This window comes from Polypterus senegalus, chromosome 6 (assembly GCF_016835505.1).
Source record: "Polypterus senegalus isolate Bchr_013 chromosome 6, ASM1683550v1, whole genome shotgun sequence".
Lineage (NCBI taxonomy): Eukaryota > Metazoa > Chordata > Cladistia > Polypteriformes > Polypteridae > Polypterus > Polypterus senegalus.
The window spans coordinates 154,861,839-154,887,053 of NC_053159.1; the positions used below are offsets into that span (position 1 = coordinate 154,861,839).

The 25,215-nt window shown below is 38.7% G+C and overlaps 1 protein-coding gene across 2 annotated transcripts in view; it reads left to right on the forward strand.

The window, feature by feature from the left end:
• wnt6b (wingless-type MMTV integration site family, member 6b) overlaps positions 1–25,215 on the forward strand; it is an 89,974-nt gene that overhangs the window by 52,936 nt on the left and 11,823 nt on the right. For both annotated transcript variants that reach the window (XM_039757400.1, XM_039757399.1), the window contains exon 3: positions 10,582–10,883. In XM_039757400.1, the coding sequence (XP_039613334.1) occupies positions 10,582–10,883 (302 nt within the window). The remainder of the gene's footprint in view (positions 1–10,581; positions 10,884–25,215) is intronic.

A 25,215-nucleotide genomic window follows, 5' to 3' on the forward strand; every position in this document is an offset into this window, starting at 1 on the left:
ATGTTCTGCCATTGGATTTAGGGCCAAAGCTGTTGATTAACACCATGTCCAGGATGGGATCCTGATTTGCACCCAGTGCTGCAAATTTGAAAAATGCATGAAAGAATTAATAATTTTGGAATTTTGCTATTCAACCTTATAAGGATATGATGGAGCCACTAAAGTTTTTGTTTGAGTTACTTCTGAATGAGACAACCATTGTGTCTCCTTTTTAAAATGATTTTACCATCTTGTTTGAAAATGTTTCTGATTTCTTGCAGAGAACAATAGTAAATGGTCTGAGGAAATAGTAATTTTTTATTGCCTCCACACTCCCGATTCTAACCCAAATAATATAAGAGTAATACTGATTTTTAATGCTGTTATTTTCATGATCAGCGATGTTTGTCATTGTTGGTAAGAAATTCCAGGAGTCTAAACATTATGCTGCTTTTGTTAAGGGTGGTATGGAGCAGACATTGAATCTGTAATCTTCTACCAAATTCCTCCACATATTTGCTCCCCTTCGGCAGTTGGCACTGCCTAATGCACTTATTTTTCAGGAGATTAGATGGCCTGACTGTAGTATTGATATATACATTCCCAAGTTTTAGGGTTAATGCTGTAGGTGGAGGTGCAGAAATATAATTACAATGTTATAAGGTATGTAAGTAGCAAGAATTTCATGAGATCAAATATACTAATGGGGAATGGTAAAAACTGAAGACTAAGAAAAGACACAGATCAACTGCATGAGACGACATATAAATTAATTAAAAATGTATGAATTGCTTACATTTATATAGCACTTTTCTAACCTTCTCAAAGCATTATACATAGAAAGTGAGGAACCACTTCAATTGCTATAAATATGTAGCACCCACCTGGATGATGTGATGGCAGCAATTCTTGTGCCAGTACGCTCACCACATATGAGCTATTAGTTGGTGCAGGAGTGAGTGAGATAGTCAGTCAATAAGAGGCAGGGGAGGATTAGTAGCCTGAATGAAAAGGGTGTGGTGCGCAATTTTTACTGGGCATCAGGGGACACCCTACACTTTTCAAAACATGCCCAGTAATTTTTTTTATGACCACAGGGAGTTAAAACCTCGGTTTTATGTTTCATCCAAGGATGGCACCAATATTTTCAGCACAGTATCCCCATTGCTGCACTGGGGAATTAGGGTCCACACACAAGCCATATGGCATGTGCCCCCTGCTGGCTTCACCAACATCTCTTCCAGCAGCAATCCAAGCATTTTCTAGATGGTCTCCCATCCAAGTACTGGCTGGGACTGAACATGCTTACCTTTATTTGGATGACATGTTACTAGGAACTTGACAAGGTTAGCTGAGTGGATAGCACTATAAGGGGGTTACTGAAATATTCAGGTTTAAACTGGCTAAGGTGACACTAAGACTAGGGTTGTCACAGTAACAAAATTTCAAAGTACAAAAAGTATCGAAATGTGATATCATTTTCCATACACAATTCAGTATATTATGTAACTCAATAAAATGTATTTGAATTGAATTGGAAATCAATCTTTACATTGATGGAAACAAGTAATAACAATTTTAGTCATTAAATGCAAATACCTCAAGCAATGCAATCTTTTATAAAAGTTAAGACTAAATTTCTATAAACAATAAAAAGTAAAGACGTTTAACTCTGGTTAACAGTTTTTTATATTGATGAAAAAAAAATTACTGTTACTGAGGTAATACAATGAAATGCTCTAAATGTCATTAAATATTAATTGAAATTGTATTGCAATCTTCTGTAAATAGTATTCATAAACATAATAAAACAATTGCTTAATAAACATTCAAGTAAAAAGATCATTAATGTGCTCATTTGTAAACAATTCGGAAAATGAACACGCAGACAGACCACTAACACTAAAGGCTTTGAATAAATCAAACAGAGCACATTGCATTTTTGTGTAAATAAACTACAACTACTGTCTTTATAACTTCCAGATTTTTTTTAAGAAATACTAACATGTCAATGTGCTTTTCCATGATGTTGCTCTGAAGCATATATGGTGAGGGTTTAAAAATCAAGGGAGCAATGGAGTATTGTCCTTGAATGAACAGCACAGAATAAAAAAATTACCAGAGATAAAAATAATTGATAACCCCTGTCTTGATGTGTTGAAAGTTTAACCGACTACAAAAAACATTTTAACCTGTAGAAAAAAAAAAGTCACATCCCTACCTCAAATGCAACAGTTTACAGGTTTATACTTATTAATGTTTAAAATGTAGAAAATAAGATAACTCTCAAAATTCTTTATATTGATTTGCGGGTCACTCTTTAAAGAGTTTGACTAAATTCTGTTAGTTGGTATTGTGCAGTAGCAAATCTTGCATACAGGCTTGCATATATTTTATGTTTTTTTCTGCCCCATTTGCCACAAAGTCAAAATTTTTCCTGACACCACTCTGGCTGGCCATTTCAGCAGTTAAGCGTGCTGGTGAAGGTTTAGATGTTGGTGAAATTTCAGTCTTATTAACATTTGTGAGCAGACGGAAATGGGGCTGCAAACTCTGGCCATGCTGATTGATAACCAGAAGGCTCAATTGTAAAAAGCCAAAGCGAACTGTAAGTACTCTCCTAATACAGGCAGTGGAGTAGGTACCCTGAAGAAAAAGAGTACTGAAGTAATTTTAAAATGTATAAATCAATACCTATTGATAATTCAGTACTTTTGAGAACCCTAACTGAGACAAATAAACCAGGAGCATGGCAAGGAGATGAACATGTTCTGTCTCTTTAAAGCCTGTCACTTTGAACACCCAAAGAGAAGCCAGGATATAATATAATATAACATTTAACAGCATAATATTTCAGTGTCATAGAGGGCTCAAGCCTTTCTCAGCAACATCAAGGAGACAGCAACCAACAGCCCTGGTAGTGAACTGCCTTGTCATAGGTCAGGTATGGAGGGCACACAGTTTCATACTGTGCCCAGTTGTATGTGAAAATGCTCTATTGAAAGTGCAGCACTATACAAATAGAACATACTGAATGTACTGTATCAAGTAAAGCACAGAGAAATTCTCATCTTAAAGTATAGAAAACACCTGAAGATTAATGAGAAAAAGTTAAGTTTAAAGAAGAAACATTTTTTCCTTTTTTGTCTTTTGTTCTGAGTGTGTAACAACTTTTTCTGTATTTTTGTGTGGACTGTTTTCTTTGAATTTTCATCTAAACCATTTTGAAACAAACTTTATTTGACTGGGAAATTTATTTTGGTATGTGTTTGACTCATGCTTGATCCTGCCTTACCAACTTAGCAGATATACTATAAGAAAAGATCCCAGCACTGCACATATCCAAACTTGCATCCATACAGGGTCAATTTAGAATCACCAATAAACTGAACAAATGTCTTTGTGATTTAGGAGGATCACCAGACTACTCAGAGAATAATGCACACATACAAACAGAGAATATGCAAACTGCACTCAGTAACTTGGGTGGGGGATTCAAACCCAAGATGCTGAATCCCTGAGGGAGTAGTGCTTATTAATAGATCATATTTTGGCAAATTTATTAAAATATATTTCTAGGTAAACATTTCTATTAATATAATATAACCTCAAACCTGCTTAACTTAATTCAGGGTTGAAGGTCTAGAGCTTATCATAAGACAGGAACCAACTCTGGATAAGATGCCATTTTGTACACCATGGTGTGTTGGGCTGACAGCATGACTTCAAAACAAGCCCACTGAATCAACAAGTTAAATAAAGGGCAGGCTCACTTTAGACCCCCTGAAGGAAGTAGCAAAGGAGAGAATTAAAACAGAACTGAGTGCCATTATGAACAATGCTGCACATCCTCTTTTTCACAACCTAACACTAAGGACTTTCATTTAGCGAATCATTCAGCTGAAATGTGTCAAGAAATGGCACGGGGTCTTCTTTATACCAACAGTAATACATCTGCGTAACGTGTCACTGTGACTGTGACTGCCAAGTCTGATGCTTTATTTCTGTTTAATTTGTGTTTTCTTTTTAGTCATTCTGGCATGTGTTCAGACCATAGTGTGGGTATAGTATTTATTTATTTATTTAAAGACCTTCTGTAAAATGCTAAATTTCCCCCTGGGGATAATTAAAGTGCATCTGTCTATTAATAGAATTAAACATTTGTATTACGAATGACATATTATAATGAAGTTGGTACACTGCAGAGGGAAAGGTTGGCGATTCCAGAATCTATTCTTATGTAAAGTTGTTTAATCCTATTTTTTATGTCTGGTGAAGAGCTACTTAGGCAAAACATTTGTTTGTCATATCTGGAGATTATTCTGCCTGTTTGTTTTTATCTTTATTCCCATATTCTGCATGATAGGTTTTGTTCATATGCTGAAGGTGTAGACAGCTTCACTAGAATTTTAAGTATCAGCTTAATTGTATGTTTTTACTTAAGAATGATTGTGTATCCCTGTGAAAGATTTTTATGTTTTTGATTATTTGAAACTCTGGCACTGTTTCATATTTCACTAATTTTACTCTTGATCACCTTCTTTGGTTTCACTAGTCCATTAAAAATGAACACCAATGAAATCGCACTGGTGGAATGTGGTGTAGTGTGCCAAAAACTTGCAAACACAAGAGCATGATACCTTTGCTTTTAAAATAAGCACATGAAAATGGTAACAGTGAATGCTTTCTGGGATTATTTCATGGCAGTAATTTGTTGTGGAGAAGGCAAGAGTTCCTTTCTCAGGCAAGCAGGAATCAAATTTAGCAGCAATCTGAGCCTGAACAGCATGATCTCTTTATTCAACACAAACAATCACAATGTGGGACACACAGAGAAAAGAATGTACACTCAGAAGCATTTGGCCAAATTAAAAAAAATAAAAAGGAGATTTGTATATGTCACGCTAACTCATCACAAAGGAGTTAAAGAGAATACAGTATACTAATGATTCAGATTCGCCATTTGGCAGTAAGTGAACAAGTGCCTCACCTTGATGACTGTTCTCCACAAGCCCTGATCCGTCCAAAAGAATATTTAGTAAAAATTATCTCCTGTAATAATACTCACCCCAGTTTCCAGTAATCCCTAGTCTTTCACTCCCCACATCTGTCTTGGATGCTTTTATCATATCTGACCTATTATCCTTTCTTTCACTCATTTCCTACTCTGCTTACCCAGTTCAGGATCATGGGGAACCTCTGCTTATCTTGGCTGCAACGGGTACAAGGCAGGAGCCACGATGGGGTGCAGCTGTGCACACCACCATATTCACACAAACTAGTACAATTTAGAGTTGCCGTTATACTAACAAGCACATACCATAATAACCTGAGGAAAGCCCACATAGAGACACAGAATGTGCAGACTCCACACAGGCAGTGCCAGGGTAGAGGTTCACTCCTAAGACTTTTGAAGCAGCAGCACTAAACAATACATCACTATCTAGGTGTCTGACTTATTAGCGATGGAATAATAGTAGTTACTAGCATAGCAAAACACCCGTTTATTGAAACGGGCTTTACAGTACAATGTTATGCATTTACGAATCTCTGTTCACCAGACATGCTTTACATCCCCTTTTCTTTGTACATCTTGTTGCATTTTTTCACTGGACATTCTAGCGCTTTCATCCCTCTTCTTTTGTGTTTCTTGTTGCCTTTCTTTGTCAGCATTCCAGTAATGGACAAATTCACGCGTCAGCGTATGCTGCACCATTTACCATTTTACACCAGCCACTTGCCTTTGTTCATCAGAGACATTCCCGCCCTCTTATGGACACGGGAGAAGATTACGCCTTGGCAGGGGCATAGATGATGGACTGATGGACATCTTATCACTTCTATCTATCTACAGCATATATAAATAAATAGAGATTATTACAGCGCAGTCACTTATAGCACCAGGGATAATTTCTGGCCTGTCCTTGTTTATTACAGAGTTTACACGTTCACTATTTATGTTTTAAAGTTTTTACTCAAGTATTTTTTTTTCCACACTCCAAACACTATGTCGTAGACAATCAGAGTTTGCAAACTGAATTTATTTAAGTGACTGTAGGTATGTTGCAAAAGTATTTTCAACACGATCTGGCATCCTATCTACAGTTGGTTCCTGTCATGCCTCCAGTGATGTCAAGATAGAATCTGGCTGGCTCCACGTGACAGTGGTCTAAGAAAAACAATGGCTAGATTACAATTAAAACCACAATAAACACTTTGAATTCCATCCATCCAATTTTTAACCCAGTAAATCAATTACAGTGACGCAAGGAGCTGGTGCATATCCTGGTAACATCAGGCAGAACTCAGTCTAAGAAGCACTTTGGTTTGCTTTTGTTATTCATTTTCTTCAAAATTCCACAATCAGCCTAGTCTCTCTCTTCTCTGCAATTTTTGACTGATTTTTGTCTCTCATTAATTTTCCAAGTGTAATCTTTGCCTGCCTCAAACTGCATTTTTTTCATAGGATCCCTTGTTTGCTCACTTCTAGTTTTCCCCCTAGTAGAACAGTTTATAGCTGCGATCACATTGCTAGTCACATGATACTGACAGATTACAACCTGTCACATTATTGTGCTGCTACTATAATAAATGGAGGCACACATTCTCTCGTGTACACTCATTGGATAAAAGACCTAGATTTAGTGCTGAAGAACTAACAAGTTAGTATAAGATTACATTTTTTTCTCTGTTTCTGACTTTCAGTTTTTGATCTTCTTCGTTATTTCTTGTTTGGTCGAAAACTCTGAAAAGTTTTGACTTCTTTTTTTAAGCTCAGCTTTGAAAATGGAATCCTTGCCAGAACTATCTGCTACAAAAAAAGCAAAACAGTAATATTCTAGCAGGCGCCAGGGGATGGTGGTTATGAAAGTATTGTGATTTGACAGCACCAAAGTCAATTATTCAATCAATTCTGGAGTTCTTTGCAATTCTGTCCACACGTGTCATGATGACATTACCTGAAGTGAAGCTGCTGATCACAGCCAATGCTTCAGATAAAAAGTGCCTGAAGATAAATGCGAACAATTTAAAAGTTTGAGTCACAACAGTTCAGATTTCAATAAAGGCAATTATTCTGTGATTAAGAAATAAGTTGAAGTGAAAAGAAGGAGGCACAATGTTCTGTCAGGATTAAAATGCTTCTGTGAATTTGGTATTAACCGTCAAGGTATGTGAATGTTTATCCTCTCGGCTGGTCAATAGCAGTACAACACTACTGTGTCCTCTTCAAATTCCCTGTCTAATACAGTTGACAAAGCTGAAAAACCTAAAATGTTTTTTTAAGAATTATTCTGGGCAGATCTTGCAGTAACAATGGATTTTTTGAGTCCATTATTAATTCATTATGTAATTTACACAAGCAAGTCTTTATGGTCCTGCATGCACAGTGAAAACAAGCATGTGCAGATCAATCTGCTGGCTAATTCAGGTTGCACATTCAAATCTCTCCCACAGCTTCTGTTTCAATTGCTGGCACTTAGACTGTTAGCTCAGTGTAAAGTTCCTTCCTCGGTTTCACCCGATGCCACTTGTAGGTCCTCTGTGGCTCCCTGCGTCTGTTAAACTGAATTAAGCTGGTTCATAAATAAATAAATAAATAAATGGATGAATGGAAAATAATTTATGTTTATCATTTGGTGTTGATTGCTATTACTGTACATATGAGTTCTGTATTATCTTTCATGACAAACGATATGTAGCATGCCGTTAGAGCCATAGCTTATCCTTGTGAGCCTCAGGGACAAAGCAGGAATATACTCTTATTTGCAGGGCACAGTCAAACACATCCCTCTTCAGAAGCCATATTAGAGTTGCCAGTTGACCTTCCCTTTGGCATAAAAACAGAAGTACAGAGAAAACCCAAAATGTGCAAAAACAACACTCATCATTAAGGCCCCTGATTTGGGCCCAGTATTCTGGAGCTGTAAAGCAGCAACAAAGTTCTTCATGTATCTTTGAAGATGTATCTTTCAGAAAATGGTCATCATTGATTAATAATCAAGACTTGTATCATTGGTTGGAGAAATTAGTGAAATAAAGCTCAAATCTTTAACAACAATCCCCAAAATGTACCAGGGACTGCTCCATATATCTCATCTAAATGTACTTTCACACCCCTGGTTCACAGTTTTCTCACTACAGACCAAATCACAGTAAACTTTTCATGCCACATGGTTGGTTTTGTTTTTATTTATTTTCGTATTTATGCGAGAATTTGCTCCAGTAAATAGAAAACATATCTTTACCACAAGAAATATAATACCAGGAATATGTGATAAAATGAGGATTTCCAGATCCCTTTTATTGAAACAAGGAAGGCATGGATAAATACTCAACAACTCATCTTAGATTGAAAAATCGATGTGTTAGGTTACGTTTTTAAGATTTTCCTCCATGCCCCATAGCCCTCCATTGTAAGGCACCAGAGCAGGCACAATAATTATTTTTTTTAGTTTAAAGATAGCACATACTAACTTTAAAACACAATTTCACATGGCAAATACATATATACTATATTTGTGAAGAAATAACTGATTTGAAAAATAACAAATTTACACTTTAAGAATGTAACAAGATCTGCCAACTTTCTGCTGGGAACATTTGTCAATTTAGACCTTTTCTTATCTATCATGCTGTTGAACACACACTTATTCCTGCTTTTACTACTCATCTTAACTGTTATAATGCTGTACATTTGGTGCTTCAGGAAAATTACTAAACAGCTTCCAGCGACTTCAGAACTTTGCAGCTTCAGTTTTAACTTATACAAAATATAATGTTATGTTATAACTACTTGTGTCCTTGAAGTGGTTGCTTATGAAATTTATGTATTGTTGTTGTTTACATATACAATTTCCATCCGCATTTCTAATGTGTTTGAATTTTACAAACCAGGTCACAATTTATGGTTTTCTAATGAAGAATTGCTTATCGTTCCTCACACTAAACACAAGTTACTGGGTGATTGAGCATTTACTTTTGCAGATACCAAGTTATAGAAAGCCCTACCCATTTTCTTTCAACATTCTTTCACGAATTATTCTTTTAAAACTAAGACATCTTTTTAAATTTGCTTTTATCTTATTGCAATTTGATTGTTGTATCTTGTTTATTTGTTTTATTCATATGTCTCTGTTTTTAATTTACCTCTGTACAGTGCCCTTGAGTGTCATGAGAGGAACTTACAAGTAAAATGCATGTGATATTTAGATAGTCCACAAACAGGTTAAGTAACTTTCTTGGGGACTCAGTGAATAACTCGTAATTTTACATTTTCCATCTAGAGATTTCCAGATAGCTTGCACCATTTAATGGATTGGATTATATGGTTTCATTTTCATTCTCCTGTTATCTACTTTCACTTTTGATTATCATGTAGCCTCCTAGAACAAGCATACAGTCTTCAAAGAAGGTAGTAGACTGTGTCTATGGGACCCTAATGAGACCACTGTTTACTTAGAACAACGGTGATTAGTAGCTGATGACAAAGTATTAAATTAGATTTTTCATTTGCAAGAATATGTAGCGATGGATTTCCGGGCTCCAAGAGTTGTCTGCTGTTGCTTTTTATCTAAAACCAGTAACAGCGTACTGCACAATAACGTGCAGTGAACACACTTGACTTGAGCATTGCTAGTTGTCATTTTCTTTCTCTGTCTCTGTTTAGCATTCGTTTGCTCAGAGGTTGATGCACTTGCTTCCAGAGCAGCTCTTCTTTTCTCCACCCTAGCAGCCCACTCCTTCACTTCTTTCGTCGGCATCTTTTCGCACTAAACTGATTAAGTTAATTTTTTTGTGTTGCAATTACTTAGTACGTTTTCTTTAATTTTTCACTTAAGTCCCACAATCTGCCTCAAGAATGATTAGCAAAGGTGGTAGGGAATAAGAACGGCGCCTATACGCAAGTGCCGCACGGCCCACCCTGCTGAATGCTGCCAAGAGTTGATTCTACAGTAAAATAAAATAAAAATAAAAAGAGTAATAAAAATCATCACCCCAAAAGTGGATAGTAAACGTCACGTAGTATATGTGTACCAAATTTCAAGTCAATAGTTCAAACGGTTTGCGAGCTACAGGTGATTTAAAATCCTGGACAGACAGACAAACGAACAGCCACGGTAGCGTATTATATATAAAGATAATATTGTTAATAAAACAGTTGTGACTGAATCAGTTTCCTTTGTCACGTCCTTTTGACACTCTCTGGCACTTGTGACATGCAACCTTTAACGTAAAACAAAAAAATATTTTAATTGTGTACCCAAGTTGATCTCATGTACTATATTGCAAAGATTAATGACCCTATTATTTTGGAAGGTCTGGTTTATTTATGTATTATATTTAATTATGGTCACCTCACTTTCGGAAAGGATACTACAATAGGCACTGGTATCTCATCTGAATGCTAGACGGAGAGGTACCTTCAAGGTCTTTAAGATGACCAATCAATGTAGCTAAGCAGATAATACAAGTTTTGAGACTGTACGTGAGCCATAATGAAGTGGAGGCCAGCCAGTGGAAGTAAAAAATAGGGGAAGGAATGTGATCCATGGATTCTTGCAATTGCCAATGTTCTTTACTGTGTTTTTCTTTTCCATTCAGATATCCGGGAGACTGCATTTGTATATGCGATTACTTCAGCTGGAGTCACACACTCTGTGACACAAGCATGCAGCATGGGGGAGCTTATACAGTGTGGATGTGAAGCTACAAGGAGCCGAGCACCCCCATTCCCCACCTCTGGGCCAGGAGCAGATGGTTCCAAGTGGGAATGGGGTGGTTGCGGAGATGACGTGGAGTTTGGTTATGAGAAGTCCAAGCAGTTTATGGATGCCAAAAGGAAAAAAGGAAAGAGTGACATCAGGACTCTAATTGACCTTCATAATAATGAAGCTGGCCGACTGGTACAGTAATGCTGTTTTTATTAAAGCTCATAGTGAATAGTTAAATATTAAGATTGTCCAGTGAAACCAGCTAACTAGAATACACTGGTTAACATTGAGAAATTAAAAACGGGGCATATTTTTCAAGGAATTATTATATAATGCATTTTTATAGTAAACAATAGCTGATGTGCAGAGTTGTAGCTTAGTTGTTCAAATATATTTTACATATGGTAGAAACTAAATCAAAGACTTACTGGTTTACAGTCTATCTCTTAAATGATTTGGCAGTGTAAGCTAAAACAGAACAAAAGCCGCTCGTATTAATAGTTTCAAGCAGTGATGAAAGTGATCAAGCACAGTAAAGTTTGGAAAAACTGAGTAAATTGTCCTGAATTACTAACAGTGCCACAAGTTACATCTTATTTTTTGTGAGATTTAGGATGCACTTTTTGAATCTGTGTTAGATCGTATTCCCTTCAATGTAATTTGGACTTAAAGTGTCCTCTTATATACTGTCAAGATAGTAAGAACACCTACTTACCACACCAGTTTCCTTGACATATCCAAAAGATATCAACATTAAGTTCATTGAAGACTCTTAATTGACTTGTTATGAACGAGTTCCCTCTGCAGAGAGCTGGCACGCCATCAACAACTAAAACCCTATTCCACACTTACAGTCTCTCCTTAAACGCTACACGTTACAGTCCAGAGTGAACAGCCAGACTTTCTGTGTTAGAAATTGTGATTGCTTCTATGCAGTTTGGACCCAGCAATATAAAAGGAATTGCACTTACTATAGATAACAGAAACAAGCTATATTATGTTGTGGGAAACTCCACCCAAATCGTTTCCCACCTGCACAGCACAGTAGAAAGCACCAATAAGCATAGTTATAATGCACAAAACACTTTCTCTTCTTTGGCCTCTCTCTGTCTTTGTCTCTCTCTCTCTGTCTCCTTCTGCCTCCACTCCTTCTCCAGAAAGCTTCTTCCTCCAATTCCTGACTCTGGCTCTCTGAATGAAGTGAGGCTGTTCCTTTTATACTGCACCCAGTAGCACTAGAGGTGTCCCATTAGCATGATCCGGAAGTACTCCCAGGTGTAGAGGAAGACCAATGAAATAGGGCTCTCCAATTCCTGCAGCACCCAATGGCAGCACCTCTGAAACCCAACAGGTCTGAGCCCAGAAACTCCACATCCCAGTGTGCCTGTGGGAATCTGGGGTGCTGCCACCTAGCGTTCTGGGGGAGGTAATGGCCTGTGCCTTTTTTCTACCCAGTCCTTCAGTTATTAAGGCGCCCCGGCCATGTTAGGGCCCTGGCCATCCACCATAGTTTGTATAGTAATATTTTGTATATAATAACTGCATAACTGTAATTCTTTATATTCATTAATATTCATAACTCGTTTAGACCAATACACAGTTGTTAGCTGCAGATGTCTGTCCTGGCTACATCAGGTGAATGACAGGAACAATTCTTGGATGGGTGTCAGATCATTGCAGGACTCATCAACATATCTACTACCCCCGAATCAGTCCAGCATAGAGTTGTCAATAAAGTTGTACATCTCTGGTATTTGGATAGAAACGAGACCAGTCTTTTTTATTTTCTTTTCACAACTTGGAATAAATAGATATTGGTACAGTTAGGATATGTTTTGTGACAAAACCATCCATCCATCCATTTTCTAATAATTGTTCTTTTGAAGATAGCAAACTTAAACTTAAACTTATGTGCATAGTGGAGATGTGGATGGGGACTAGTATTGACTGCTAAAATGACAAAAAAAGTAGGTACTAATTCTAGTAGTAAGTAGGAATTTCTAATTGATGACGAGTCTCATCAGAAACAAAGGAAAAGATGGCGCAAAGCCTACAATAGCCACCGTTATCCGACATTCCTTGACGTGTTAAGCTGACAAATGAATTTGAACTCCTGAAGTTGGAGGATCTGGTAAAAAGAGGAACAGCATCTTTCTTTGATGTCATTATGGAAAAAGGCAAAGAAAGCAATCTATCATTTCTCAAGAAACCACTAGAATAGTGGACGGATGATTCAATCTGCAACAAATTTTGTCAACTGCTAGTGTGCATGATGGTGGTTAAAGACACAGTTGAAAGAAGTGTAAATCTCACTTAAATATACAATCACATACTGACAAAGGAAGAGGAGCAAAAAGTTTATTCTTTGGCTGGTTGCAAACAAGTGTATACAGTTAAGTAAAAGTGTTAGTAGGGATCAATGACATTTAGGCAAGTACAGGATGCTTTCTAATTAACTAGGCCTGTCGAAGTACTTTTAGGATCTTGAAATATTATTTTATTTGCAAGGTATTTAGTTGTTACCTAGCCAAATACAATAATTAAGAAATATTTGACAACTCTAAGTGTACTTTCAGTGCATTTCCTCTGTATTTGCATGTGCTCTGCCTCTCAAAGTACATTATTATAAAGCCTGCTTCTCAGACACTCTCATTATTATGGAGGCACCTTTCACATTTCCTATCCGGTTTTATACTTGTTGTCATTGAAGTGAACCCCTGTCATTATGTATCATATGCATTTACACCTCCTTGTGCATCTCACACTGGCACTTAACTGTTTCTGCACATCACCATAGCCAAACTGACCAATCACTCCAAAGCTAAAACTGACCAATCAGATTGTTCAGAGGGGCTGGACACACAGACCTTGGTGTTCTATTATAAATTAGATAATATAATTGACAAATAAAGTATAATATAATCAAATTAACTAAGAGGAGCACCCAACATTGCCTGAGGTGGAAAAAAAGGGCAGGTACGGTCAATAAATAAATTTCCCAATTGGACCCCCAAACCAAAATTTCACTGGCTTACCCTAGCCCAACATGAGGAGCCACTTTGCATACCTGTGCTAAGTCCCAAAAATGCCTTCTAACGGCAAGGGGAAAATTCTGAACAAAACCTATCCCTATGGTTATCCCCCTGTGTAGCTGTAGCTGTGTTTATCCCAAATTATGAAAGTTCTGAGCGTTTAGTTAACTTCATAGGATGATTCTAGTTACAGTGTGATGTGTGTTCCAAATAATTTCACAGACAAAATATCTTCGTTTTAAAAGTTTTAGTAAAATTTCAAGGTAAATCAGAGAATAAAATAGTTATTAAAGAAGAGAAAATTTATGTTTAAGGGTTATTTCTTGTTTCATGTCTCAAAATTTGATCACACAGTCGCTCTTGAAGCACATTAAGCAAGTCAGAAAACTGTATGCCTTCTATTATTTGAAAACATATCTAATAGTCCATGCAAGAAGCAAAACTATTTCCTCATTGGCTTAATTAACACTCTGTTCTACAGATATAGCAAAGAAAGTTCTGTCTCGTGTTAACTTACAGGGGATAAAAGGCTATGCCATATTCTAGGTAGCTATAAGAAACTAATATTCTGGAGGTTTTTTTCTTTGTTTGTTTTTTCTGCCCTCCCTGGCCATTGGACCTTACTTTTATTCTATGTTAATTAGTATTGTCTAATTTTTTTCTCTTTCTTTATCCTGTAAAGCGCTTTGTATGTAATTGTGCTATATAAATAAATGTTGTTGTTAATATTCTATAGAAATTAAGCAAACACTATATGAATTTAACATCAAAGACTTTCTAAGATTGGCTCTTACACCCTGTGCAAAATATGGTGGAGATAGGCTCAGTGCCATGGATTTGCATGCAAACATTAAGCTTTCCATATCAGATACAGTGGTATGAATATTTATAATATATAGGTGTTCAGCGTAAACCACAGAAGTAACAATTACATTGTGAACATACCTCGTAACCTATGTTTGTCTCATGCACTATTAATTTTATTTTGATAAACATATACCAAAGAAGCATGGTAGTGCAGTGATTAAGAGTACTGTCTCACAACTCCATGCTCTTGGGTTCAGTGGTTGGCTTGGTCAGTACCTACAGTGGAGGTTACTCACTGAATGACTGTGGGTTTCCTTAAATAAACCAAATATGTGAGTGTTAGGATATTTTGAAACTTTAAACTGGCCCTGTTTGACTGTACATGTGTTTATATGCCCAGATACCACCTGATTTCTCATTTTTAGCATGTTGCTGGGATAGGCTCTATCTCTGTGAACTTATGTAATGGAAAAATTGTCACAGGCATTGAATGAATAGAAAAATGTATATTTGTTAGTCTTCCTGAAAGCAATGTCAGGGCATAATTTTAATATATTTTTGGTTGGTATGTTTACAGTAACGTCTTCCTGATACAAATGTACCTGAGGGGTAAAAGGTACCATACATACATAGATTTCACTTTTCATGAAAACATTTTTTGAAGGCATTTGTTTTGGGGTAACAGTTGTTCTGTATGAAATGGCCTCTGTCTAAACGAGTTATAATTCCTTTTTAGCTAGCTCTTGTTAAGACTCGTGTTATTTAGCCCTCACATCTCAAGAGCAGAGGCAAAAGATGTGATTAAAAGTGAATTCAGTAAATCGGTCTCCTGGGATACGAAGGCATAAACCTTTTGTATCTTAACAACAAGATGTACTGCTATTTGTTTTATGATTTGGCTGCCAGGCACCTTGGATGAAAAAAAAACTTTATTGGGTTGCAACAACAGTTAACTTTCAACAGCAGTCCACCTATTTTACATTTGGCAACTAAGATAAATGTAAGCTGATGTAGATGTTGTATATATGCCCTGAGCATAAATAGTTAAAGGAGATATTGGAAAACTATTACTGGAGGCAGCTGATAGGTACCGGCAGGCCAAGCGGAATGTGGCTTCGGTTGTTGCTGAGGCAAAAACTCGGGCATGGGAGGAGTTTGGAGAGGCCATGGAGAATGACTTTCGGACGGCTTCGAGGAGATTCTGGTCCACTGTCCGGCGTCTCAGGAGGGGGAAGCAGTGCAGTGTCAACACCATATATGGTGGGGATGGTGCGCTGCTGACCTCGACTCGGACGCTAGGGTCGGTGGGGAGTACTTCGAAGACCTCCTCAATCCCACTAACATGCATTCCAAAGAGGAAGCAGAGCCTGGGGACTCTGAGGTGGGCTCTCCCATCTCTGGGACTGAAGTCACCGAGGTAGTCAAAAAACTCCTTGGTGGCAGGGCCCCGGGGGTGGATGAGATACGCCCGGAGTTCCTTAAGGCTCTGGATGTTGTAGGACATCGGGGACAGTGCCTCTGGATTGGCAGACCGGGGTGGTGATCCCCCTCTTTAAAAAGGGGGACTGGAGGGTGTGTTCCAACTATAGAAGGATCACACTCCTCAGCCTCCCTGGAAAAGTCTATTCGGGGGTTCTGGAGAGGAGGGTCCGTCGGATAGTCGAACCTCGGATTCAGGAGGAACAGTGTGGTTTTCGTCCTGGTCGCGGAACAGTGGACCAGCTCTACACCCTTAGCAGGATCCTGGAGGGTGCATGGGAGTTTGCCCAACCAGTCTACATGTGCTTTGTGGACTTGGAAAAGGCGTTCGACCGTGTCCCTTGGGGAATCCTGTGGGGGTGCTCCGGGAGTATGGGGTACCGGACCCCCTGATAAGAGCTGTTCGGTCCCTGTACAACCGGTGTCAGAGCTTGGTCCGCATTGCCGGCAGTAAGTCAAGCCCGTTTCCAGTGAGAGTTGGACTCTGCCAGGGCTGCCCTTTGTCACCGATTCTGTTCATAACTTTTATGGACAGAATTTCTAGGCGCAGCCAGGGTGTTGAAGGGGTCCGGTTTGGTGGACTCAGGATTGGGTCACTGCTTTTTGCAGATGATGTTGTCCTGTTTGCTTCATCAGGCCGTGATCTTCAACTCTCTCTGGAGCGGTTCGCAGCTGAGTGTGAAGCGGCTGGGATGAGAATCAGCACCTCCAAATCCGAGACCATGGTCCTCAGCCGGAAAAGGGTGGAGTGCCCTCTCAGGGTTGGGGGCGAGATCCTGCCCTAAGTGGAGGAGTTTAAGTATCTCGGGGTCTTGTTCACGAGTGAGGGAAGAATGGATCGTGAGATTGATAGGCAGATCGGTGTGGCGTCCGCAGTGATGTGGGCTCTGCATCGGTCTGTCGTGGTGAAAAAAGAGCTGAGCCATAAGGCAAAGCTCTCAATTTACCAGTCGATCTACGCTCCTACCCTCACCTATGGTCATGAGCTATGGGTAGTGACCGAAAGAACGAGATCGCGAATACAAGCGGCTGAAATGAGTTTCCTCCGCAGGGTGTCTGGGCTTTCCCTTAAAGATAGGGTGAGAGGCTCAGTCATCCGGGAGGGGCTCAGAGTAGAGCCGCTGCTCCTCCGCATCGAGAGGAGTCAGATGAGGTGGCTCGGGCATCTGATCAGGATGCCTCCTGAACGCCTCCCTGGTGAGGTGTTCCGGGCACGTCCAACTGGGAGGAGGCCCCGGGGAAGACCCAGGACACGCTGGAGGGACTATGTCTCCCGGCTGGCCTGGGAACGCATTGGGATTCTCCCGGAAGAGCTGGAAGAAGTGGCCAGGGAGAGGGAAGTCTGGGCTTCTCTGCTTAAGCTGCTACCCCCGCGACCCGACCTCGGATAAGCGGAAGAGGATGGATGAATGGATGGATATTACAAGTCTGAAGAGTGGTCACACATATTGGGTTAAACAAAAGAAGCTCCACATCTGTTTATTTTGTGGATTAAACACCTTGACACATCACTGTCTTAGGATGAACCTAAATATCAAACGTTACTTTTTGATTCTTCTTATTTGTCTAATCACAATTCTTTTGGCTTTCAGTTTCACTGTCTTTCTACTTTTCTGAGGCTCTCCATCCTTTTTGTTTTATGTTTCCATTTACTTTCATTGCTGAGTACCAATAATACAGGCTCAACTTCATATTTAGCATATTAGCTTTATCCTTGTATTAACGAAAAAGTACAATTATGGCTTAAGTACAGCTTAAACAAACAGGCACACTGAATACAGAGTATCGTAGGGCAGGGTGTTGTAATTAAATGCTGATTAAGAAAGCTACACCCTCAGAAGCCACCTCCACTGGAAGAGCTGCAGCCTGTGTCTGGTGGTCTGGGGGTGAATTATACCGCATTAAGAAAATGGCCATTAGCGATGTCATGTCTGAGTTGTATAATTGGCTTTACTGTCTGTCTTGGTTAAACAATATGTTTAACCTAAAGATTGTAGAAACAAACTATGTCCGGTCAAATATTGGTTCCCGCCTTCTGTCTGAGGTTGTCAGGGTGGCCTACAAACTTCTGAAACTCTAAAAATTAATTTATTGAGTTTATCAAATGGATAAATGAATGGGTAAAGCAGTAAACGAGTTGCTCCTCTTTGCTTTTGTGTCTGTCTCTGAAAAGACAATGAAGGAATATGTGGCTTTGAATGACACTTCTATAGCAGTGCACCAATTTAACGGAATGAGTTAGTTTAAATTCTCAGCTCCTAGTTCTGAAGTATATGTGAGGGTTGATTCCTAATTTTATTGGCTCATAAATTACTAATAAGGGACACAAATTATGCTACGATTAAAAGATTGGTTGCTGTATAAGTGTGCAGCTATGGCAGAATTTCATGTTTCAACCATGGCCTGCGGTTTGCTATACAGAAGAATTATTATGTGATGGACACTAAGCACTAAAAGAAAATGTCTATGTAAGTTTTTTTGTATAGGGATGACCCCTCCTGGAATATAGAAGACTGTTTTTAAACATAAATTTAAGGTTGTACCGACAAACTGGCAATACAGATATTATGTGCTAGTTTAAAATGGTTCTGAATTTCCATTTGTGGTTGACAAAGTATTACCACATACTTTTCAAGACTACATTCTAAACACTTAGAGCTGATCAAAGTAATACAACTTAGAAGGTCATCAGTCCTTCCAGTATTTTAATTATGAAGTGCAAAAAGCATATATAGTACTTTGCAATTCTGTGAAGATCAAACTTAAAGATGGGATACATCCACCTTACACATAGAGTGTATTTGTATTCATTCTGTCATTTCTCAGTATATTGTATAGTATTCACAATGTCACTTAGTGAGCATATGGCTGCATGTCTGGGACTTGATTATAATTATTTTTTGTTAATAATATATGATGTTTTGTTAATAATATGAAATGATATTACAGATATTATTCAGTATGATATCATCCTCCCAAATTATTTCTTTTGTTACTTGAGTACATTTCAAAACTAAATAATAAATATGCTGTATGTTTGTAGCACTAGATGAGAATCTGTATTGACATGGAATGGGTTACAGATGCTCAGATATGTTGTGGTTATCTGCAGGTCATTTGGCATCACTAGAAACATTTACTTTCAAAATTACTTTTCATACTCCATGTAGGAAGGTCCCGGGATGCAAACCCCGGTCTCCAAACTGAGAGGCAGCAGTGCTACCACTGCCCCACCACATTGGACATTGTTTCTATTATGTATGGAAGACAGTGCAGATGGTCAGACTAGTTGTAGTAAAAGTCATTAAGAGTAAACATTAAGGAGTTGGTCAACTGTGGTATTTCTGGGGTCCTGAACCTTTTGTGGAAATATGCTTTGGACAGGGATAATCATGCCTGATCTTACCATTCTGTCGAAGAAAAAAAGGCAGAGGGAAAAAAAATTAATTGCCAGAACAGTTCATAGCCCACCTGCTTTTTAAAAACCAAATTTCCATGCTAAAAAAATAAGCAGCCAAAAAGGTATCAGGAAATGGATTAAAATCTTAATGGAAGCAAAACTGAAGAGATAAAGAAAATCAGGCATCAAAGCCAAAATACTTAGTAAACTTGGAGTCAAAATGCTCCTCATAATTCTTTACTGTTATTTACAAAGAAGAGTCAAACACACTAAAAAGTAAACAACACCAGCCTCAGATATTAATGAGCGTGTGGCAATGGCTTTTAAACCGCCATACCAATGGCATCACGTGACATGACTTCTAGGTAACCAGGACTAGCATCCTAGCGGCAGCTACTCCTAATGCTGGCTTCCATACATAAACAAAATGTTGTCACGGTAAGACACATAACCATAACAATTATTACCATATGCCTAAAGACAATAACCTATCAACATAACCATACCAGGAGATTCTCTAATGTCATTACCTTCCAAAACGTGAAAATGAACTTGAAACAAAATTTATTTAGAGCAAAAAAAGCATTTTTGTCTCAATTATAACTTAATGTGCTCAAGGTACTGTATATGAAGTAACACTTAACTTCAGGAGTGGAATTTTCTTGTTGAATACTAGGGGGCTCCGCCCCCTGCTCACTTCGCTCGCCCACCGCCCGTGTTTGGTTTACCAGATATACAGTATATATATACCCCGACCTACATACTCTCAAATAGACAAACCACACACCGTGGCACAATGGTAGAGGCTTCGCCTCTAGCGCCGAAGTTCGATTCCCGAGAGGGGGATGCACTGAGTATGTACGTGCGCTTCCCGATTCATTTAACCCTCGCATCCCCTTGGTTTGAGACGTATAAAAAAATATGCGGTTAACGCAGAAAGACAGATCACCAATTGAATCTTTATGAATAATAGATACTTTATTCGCCATCAATGATTGTTTTGGTAAAGCCATACTCAGTGTATTCATTAGATGAACGGTAAAAAAGTAAGAGCAAGGGGAGGGTGACTTATTGAGGCACGCAGGCAAAACCACAATAGCATGCGGGCTCGATGCGTCAGTGCGCGTCAACTCGATCTGAATTGCGAGATCACATTCGAAAAAATATATCTTTTCAAGTTCTATTTAGTCGACACAAATATCTTTGGTTGGAGTGTAAGGCGAATTTACTCTTTACATTTGTATGGTGAAGAAAAATTTATGCAATGATGCCTACATTTAACTTTCATTCCTACCAAAGATATTTCTGTCGACTAAATAAAAATTCCTTCTATTTAAAATTTAAATAGAACTTGAACAAATACGATAGTTCATTATATCCACGCAGACTTGCACGTAAGAGCAGGAGTCATCCGTTTTAACAAACACGTATTGCACTGATACGAAATAGCCTGCCCATTTAATTATTTAGGAATGGATAAATAAATTAAGATTTTGTACAAATAATGTTTTTCATTTTTCTTCCTTGATGGATTCTGGCACCCCCAGCAACAGTTGCTCGCACCCCAAAGAGTGTATATCTATATGTGTGTGTGTGTGTGTATATGTATATATGTAGATATGTATGTATATGTATATACAGTGGGATGCAAAAGTTTGGGCAACCTTGTTAATAGTCATTATTTTCCTGTATAAATCGTTGGTTGTTACGATAAAAAATGTCAGTTAAATATATCATATAGGAGACACACATAGTGATATTTGAGAAGTGAAATGAAGTTTATTGGATTTACAGAAAGTGTGCAATAATTGTTCAAACAAAATCAGGCAGGTGCATAAATTTGGGCACCGTTGTCATTTTATTGATTCCAAAACTTTTAGAACTAATTATTGGAACTCAAATTGGCTTGGTAAGCTCAGTGACCCCTGACCTACATACACAGGTGAATCCTATAATGAGAAAGAGTATTTAAGAGGGTCAATTGTAAGTTTCCCTCCTCCTTTAATTTTATCTGAAGAGTAACAACATGGGGGTCACAAAACAACTCTCAAATGACCTGAAGACAAAGACTGTTCACCATCATGGTTTAGGGAAGGATACAGAAAGCTGTCCCAGAGATTTAAGCTGTCTGTTTCCACAGTTAGGAACATATTGAGGAAATGGAAGACCACAGGCTCAGTTCAAGTTAAGGCTCAAAGTGGCAGACCAAGAAAGATTTCGGATAGACAGAAGTGACGAATGGTGAGAACAGTCAGAGTCAACCCACAGACCAGCACCAAAGACCTACAACATCATCTTGCAGCAGATGGAGTCACTGTGCATCGTTCAACCATTCGGCGCACTTTACACAAGGAGATGCTGTATGCGAGAGTGATGCAGAGGAAGCCTTTTCTCCGCCACAGCACAAACAGAGCCGCTTGAGGTATGCTCAAGCACATTTGGACAAGCCAGCTTCATTTTGGAATAAGGTGCTGTGGACTGATGAAACTAAAATTGAGTTATTTGGGCATAACAAGGGGCATTATGCATGGAGGAAAAAGAACACAGTATTCCAAGGAAAAAACAGTAAAATATGGTGGTGGTTCCATCATGCTGTGGGGCTGTGTGGCCAGTACAGGGACTGGGAATCTTGTCAAAGTTGAGGGACACATGGATTCCACTCAGTATCAGCAGATTCTGGAGACCAATGTCCAGGAATCCGTGACAAAGCTGAAGCTGCGCTGGGCTGGATCTTTCAACAAGACAACGACCAAACACTGCTCAAAATTCACTAAGGCATTCATGCAGAGGAACAAGTACAACGTTCTGGAATGGCCATCTCAGTCCCCAGACCTGAATATAATTGAAAATTTGTTGTGTGAGTTAAAGAGAGCTGTCCATGCTCTGAAGCCATCAAACCTGAATGAACTAGAGATGTTTTGTAAAGAGGAATGGTCCAAAATACCTTCAACCACAATCCAGACTCTCATTGGAACCTACAGGAAGCGTTTAGAGGCTGTAATTTCTGCAAAAGGCGGATCTACTAAATATTGATTTCATTTCTTTTTTGTGGTGCCCAAATTTATGCACCTGCCTGATTTTGTTTGAACAATTATTGCACACTTTCTGTAAATCCAATAAACTTCATTTCACTTCTCAAATATCACTGTGTGTGTCTCCTATATGATATATTTAACTGACATTTTGTATCGTAACAACCAACGATTTATACAGGAAAATAATATATAATATAATATGTGTGTGTATGTATGTATGTGTGTATGTATATGTATGTGTGTATATGTAGATATGTATATATATATGTATATATACAGTATGTGGATGTATGTGTATATATGTATATACATTCACCTAAAGGATTATTAGGAACACCATACTAATACGGTGTTTGACCCCATTTCGCCTTCAGAACTGCCTTAATTCTATGTGGCATTGATTCAACAAGGTGCTGAAAGCATTCTTTAGAAATGTTGGCCCATATTGATAGGATAGCATCTTGCAGTTGATGGAGATTTGTGGGATGCACATCCAGGGCACGAAGCTCCCGTTCCACCACATCCCAAAGATGCTCTATTGGGTTGAGATCTGGTGACTGTGGTAGCCATTTCAGTACAGTGAACTCATTGTCATGCTCAAGAAACCAATTTGAAATGATTCGAGCTTTATGGTGCATTATCCTGCTGGAAGTAGCCATCAGAGGATGGGTACATGATGGTCATGAAGAGATGGACATGGTCAGAAACAATGCTCAGGTAGCCCGTGGCATTTAAACGATGCCCAATTGGCACTAAGGGGCCTAAAGTGTGCCAAGAAAACATCCCCCACACCATTACACCACCACCACCAGCCTGCACAGTGGTAACAAGGCATGATGGATCCATGTTCTCATTCTGTTTATGCCAAATTCTGACTCTACCATTTGAATGTCTCAACAGAAATCGAGACTCATCAGACCAGGCAACATTTTTCCAGTCTTCAACTGTCCAATTTTGGTGAGCTCGTGCAAATTTTAGCCTCTTTTTCCTATTTGTAGTGGAGATGAGTGGTACCCGGTGGGGTCTTCTGCTGTTGTAGCCCATCCGCCTCAAGGTTGTGCGTGTTGTGGCTTCACAAATGCTTTGCTGCATACCTCGGTTGTAACAAGTGGTTATTTCAGTCAAAGTTGCTCTTCTATCAGCTTGAATCAGTCGGCCCGTTCTCCTCTGACCTCTAGCATCAACAAGGCATTTTCGCCCACAGGACTGCCACATACTGGATGTTTTTCCCTTTTCACACCATTCTTTGTAAACCCTAGAAATGGTTGTGCGTGAAAATCCCAGTAACTGAGCAGATTGTGAAATACTCAGACCGGCCCGTCTGGTACCAACAACCATTCCACGCTCAAAATTGCTTAAATCACCTTTCTTTCCCATTCTGACATTCAGTTTGGAGTTTAGGAGATTGCCTTGACCAGGACCACACCCCTAAATGCATTGAAGCAACTGCCATGTGATTGGTTGATTAGATAATTGCATTAATGAGAAATTGAACAGGTGTTCCTAATAATCCTTTAGGTGAGTGTGTATATATATATATATATATATGTATGTATATATGTGTGTGGGTGTATATATATGTGTATATGTATATATGTATGGATATGTATATATATATGTTTATGTGTGTGTGTATATATATATATGACAGCAACACTCATCACTCACAACAGTGACAAAACAATTACATTGACAATCATGTTACGTTATTTTCAGAATATTTCCTTTTCTTTTTCATTACTTCTTTAACACACTACTTCTCCGCTGCGAAGCACGGGTATTTTGCTAGTCACATAATATGATTTGGATTTGTTTAGAGTCCTGGAGACCTCATTCATCAAGCTGCCTCTCCCATTTGGCCATCCCACATCTGAAATAGCGCTAATCTGATGAAAGGACCCCTTTTTCCCACGATTCCTGTGATCCTCCATCAGGGATTACTTTACCTTAGGCAGGCAACATACAATTTAAAGAGATTTGTTATTTTCTTGGGAATTGTTACATATGCATTATTTTCACTTTTACTTTAAAAACTTTTGTAAATACAATACTTGTCCTTTATTTTCGTCCCCGTGCGTGGTTACATCTCTTCCTCGCCAGACATATAATGCTGCTTGCGTTGTGAAGGGTAGGGGCAGCTGAACGCGCGCTAAGGATATGCCGTCACATCATCTGCTGTCTTCCTGCTGCTGGCGAGCTGCACGTTTTGCTTGTCTCTTGCCGTTGTTTTAAGAGCTGGGAGCACATGATGCTTGTTTGACAGGTGCTATCCAACAACTGCTAGGTTAGATGTCTGTGGACTTGTTTTAAATGATTGGTCACTGCCTGGTCTCGCGTGACATTGTAAAAACAATACTTGTCCTTTATTTACGGCCCCGGGCGTGGTTAAATTCTTTCTTGCAGGACGAATAACACTGCTCGCAGCCGCTGTCCTTTTTCCTACTTTGTGTCTCTGCTGCTCGCGTTCTGATTGTTTCTCCATCATCATAAATATACACCTGACCAAATTGTGTTTTCTTTGAAATTAAACTTGTCATTGCTTTAACTGTTGCGGGTCCACAGATTCTCATAATGTATGTTCCATTATTGTGTAAATCTATGTTTTGTACATTGAATGATGTGCACTGAGACACCTGTATCTGTGTGTGCTGCTTCCCTTTACACTATTGTTTTTTTTTTTTGCCCATTCTCGTTCGTCTCGCGGTTCTTTTATTTGTCCTTCATGATCTTAACGTGAAGATAACGTATTGTCTATTAGTCATTCCTTCCAC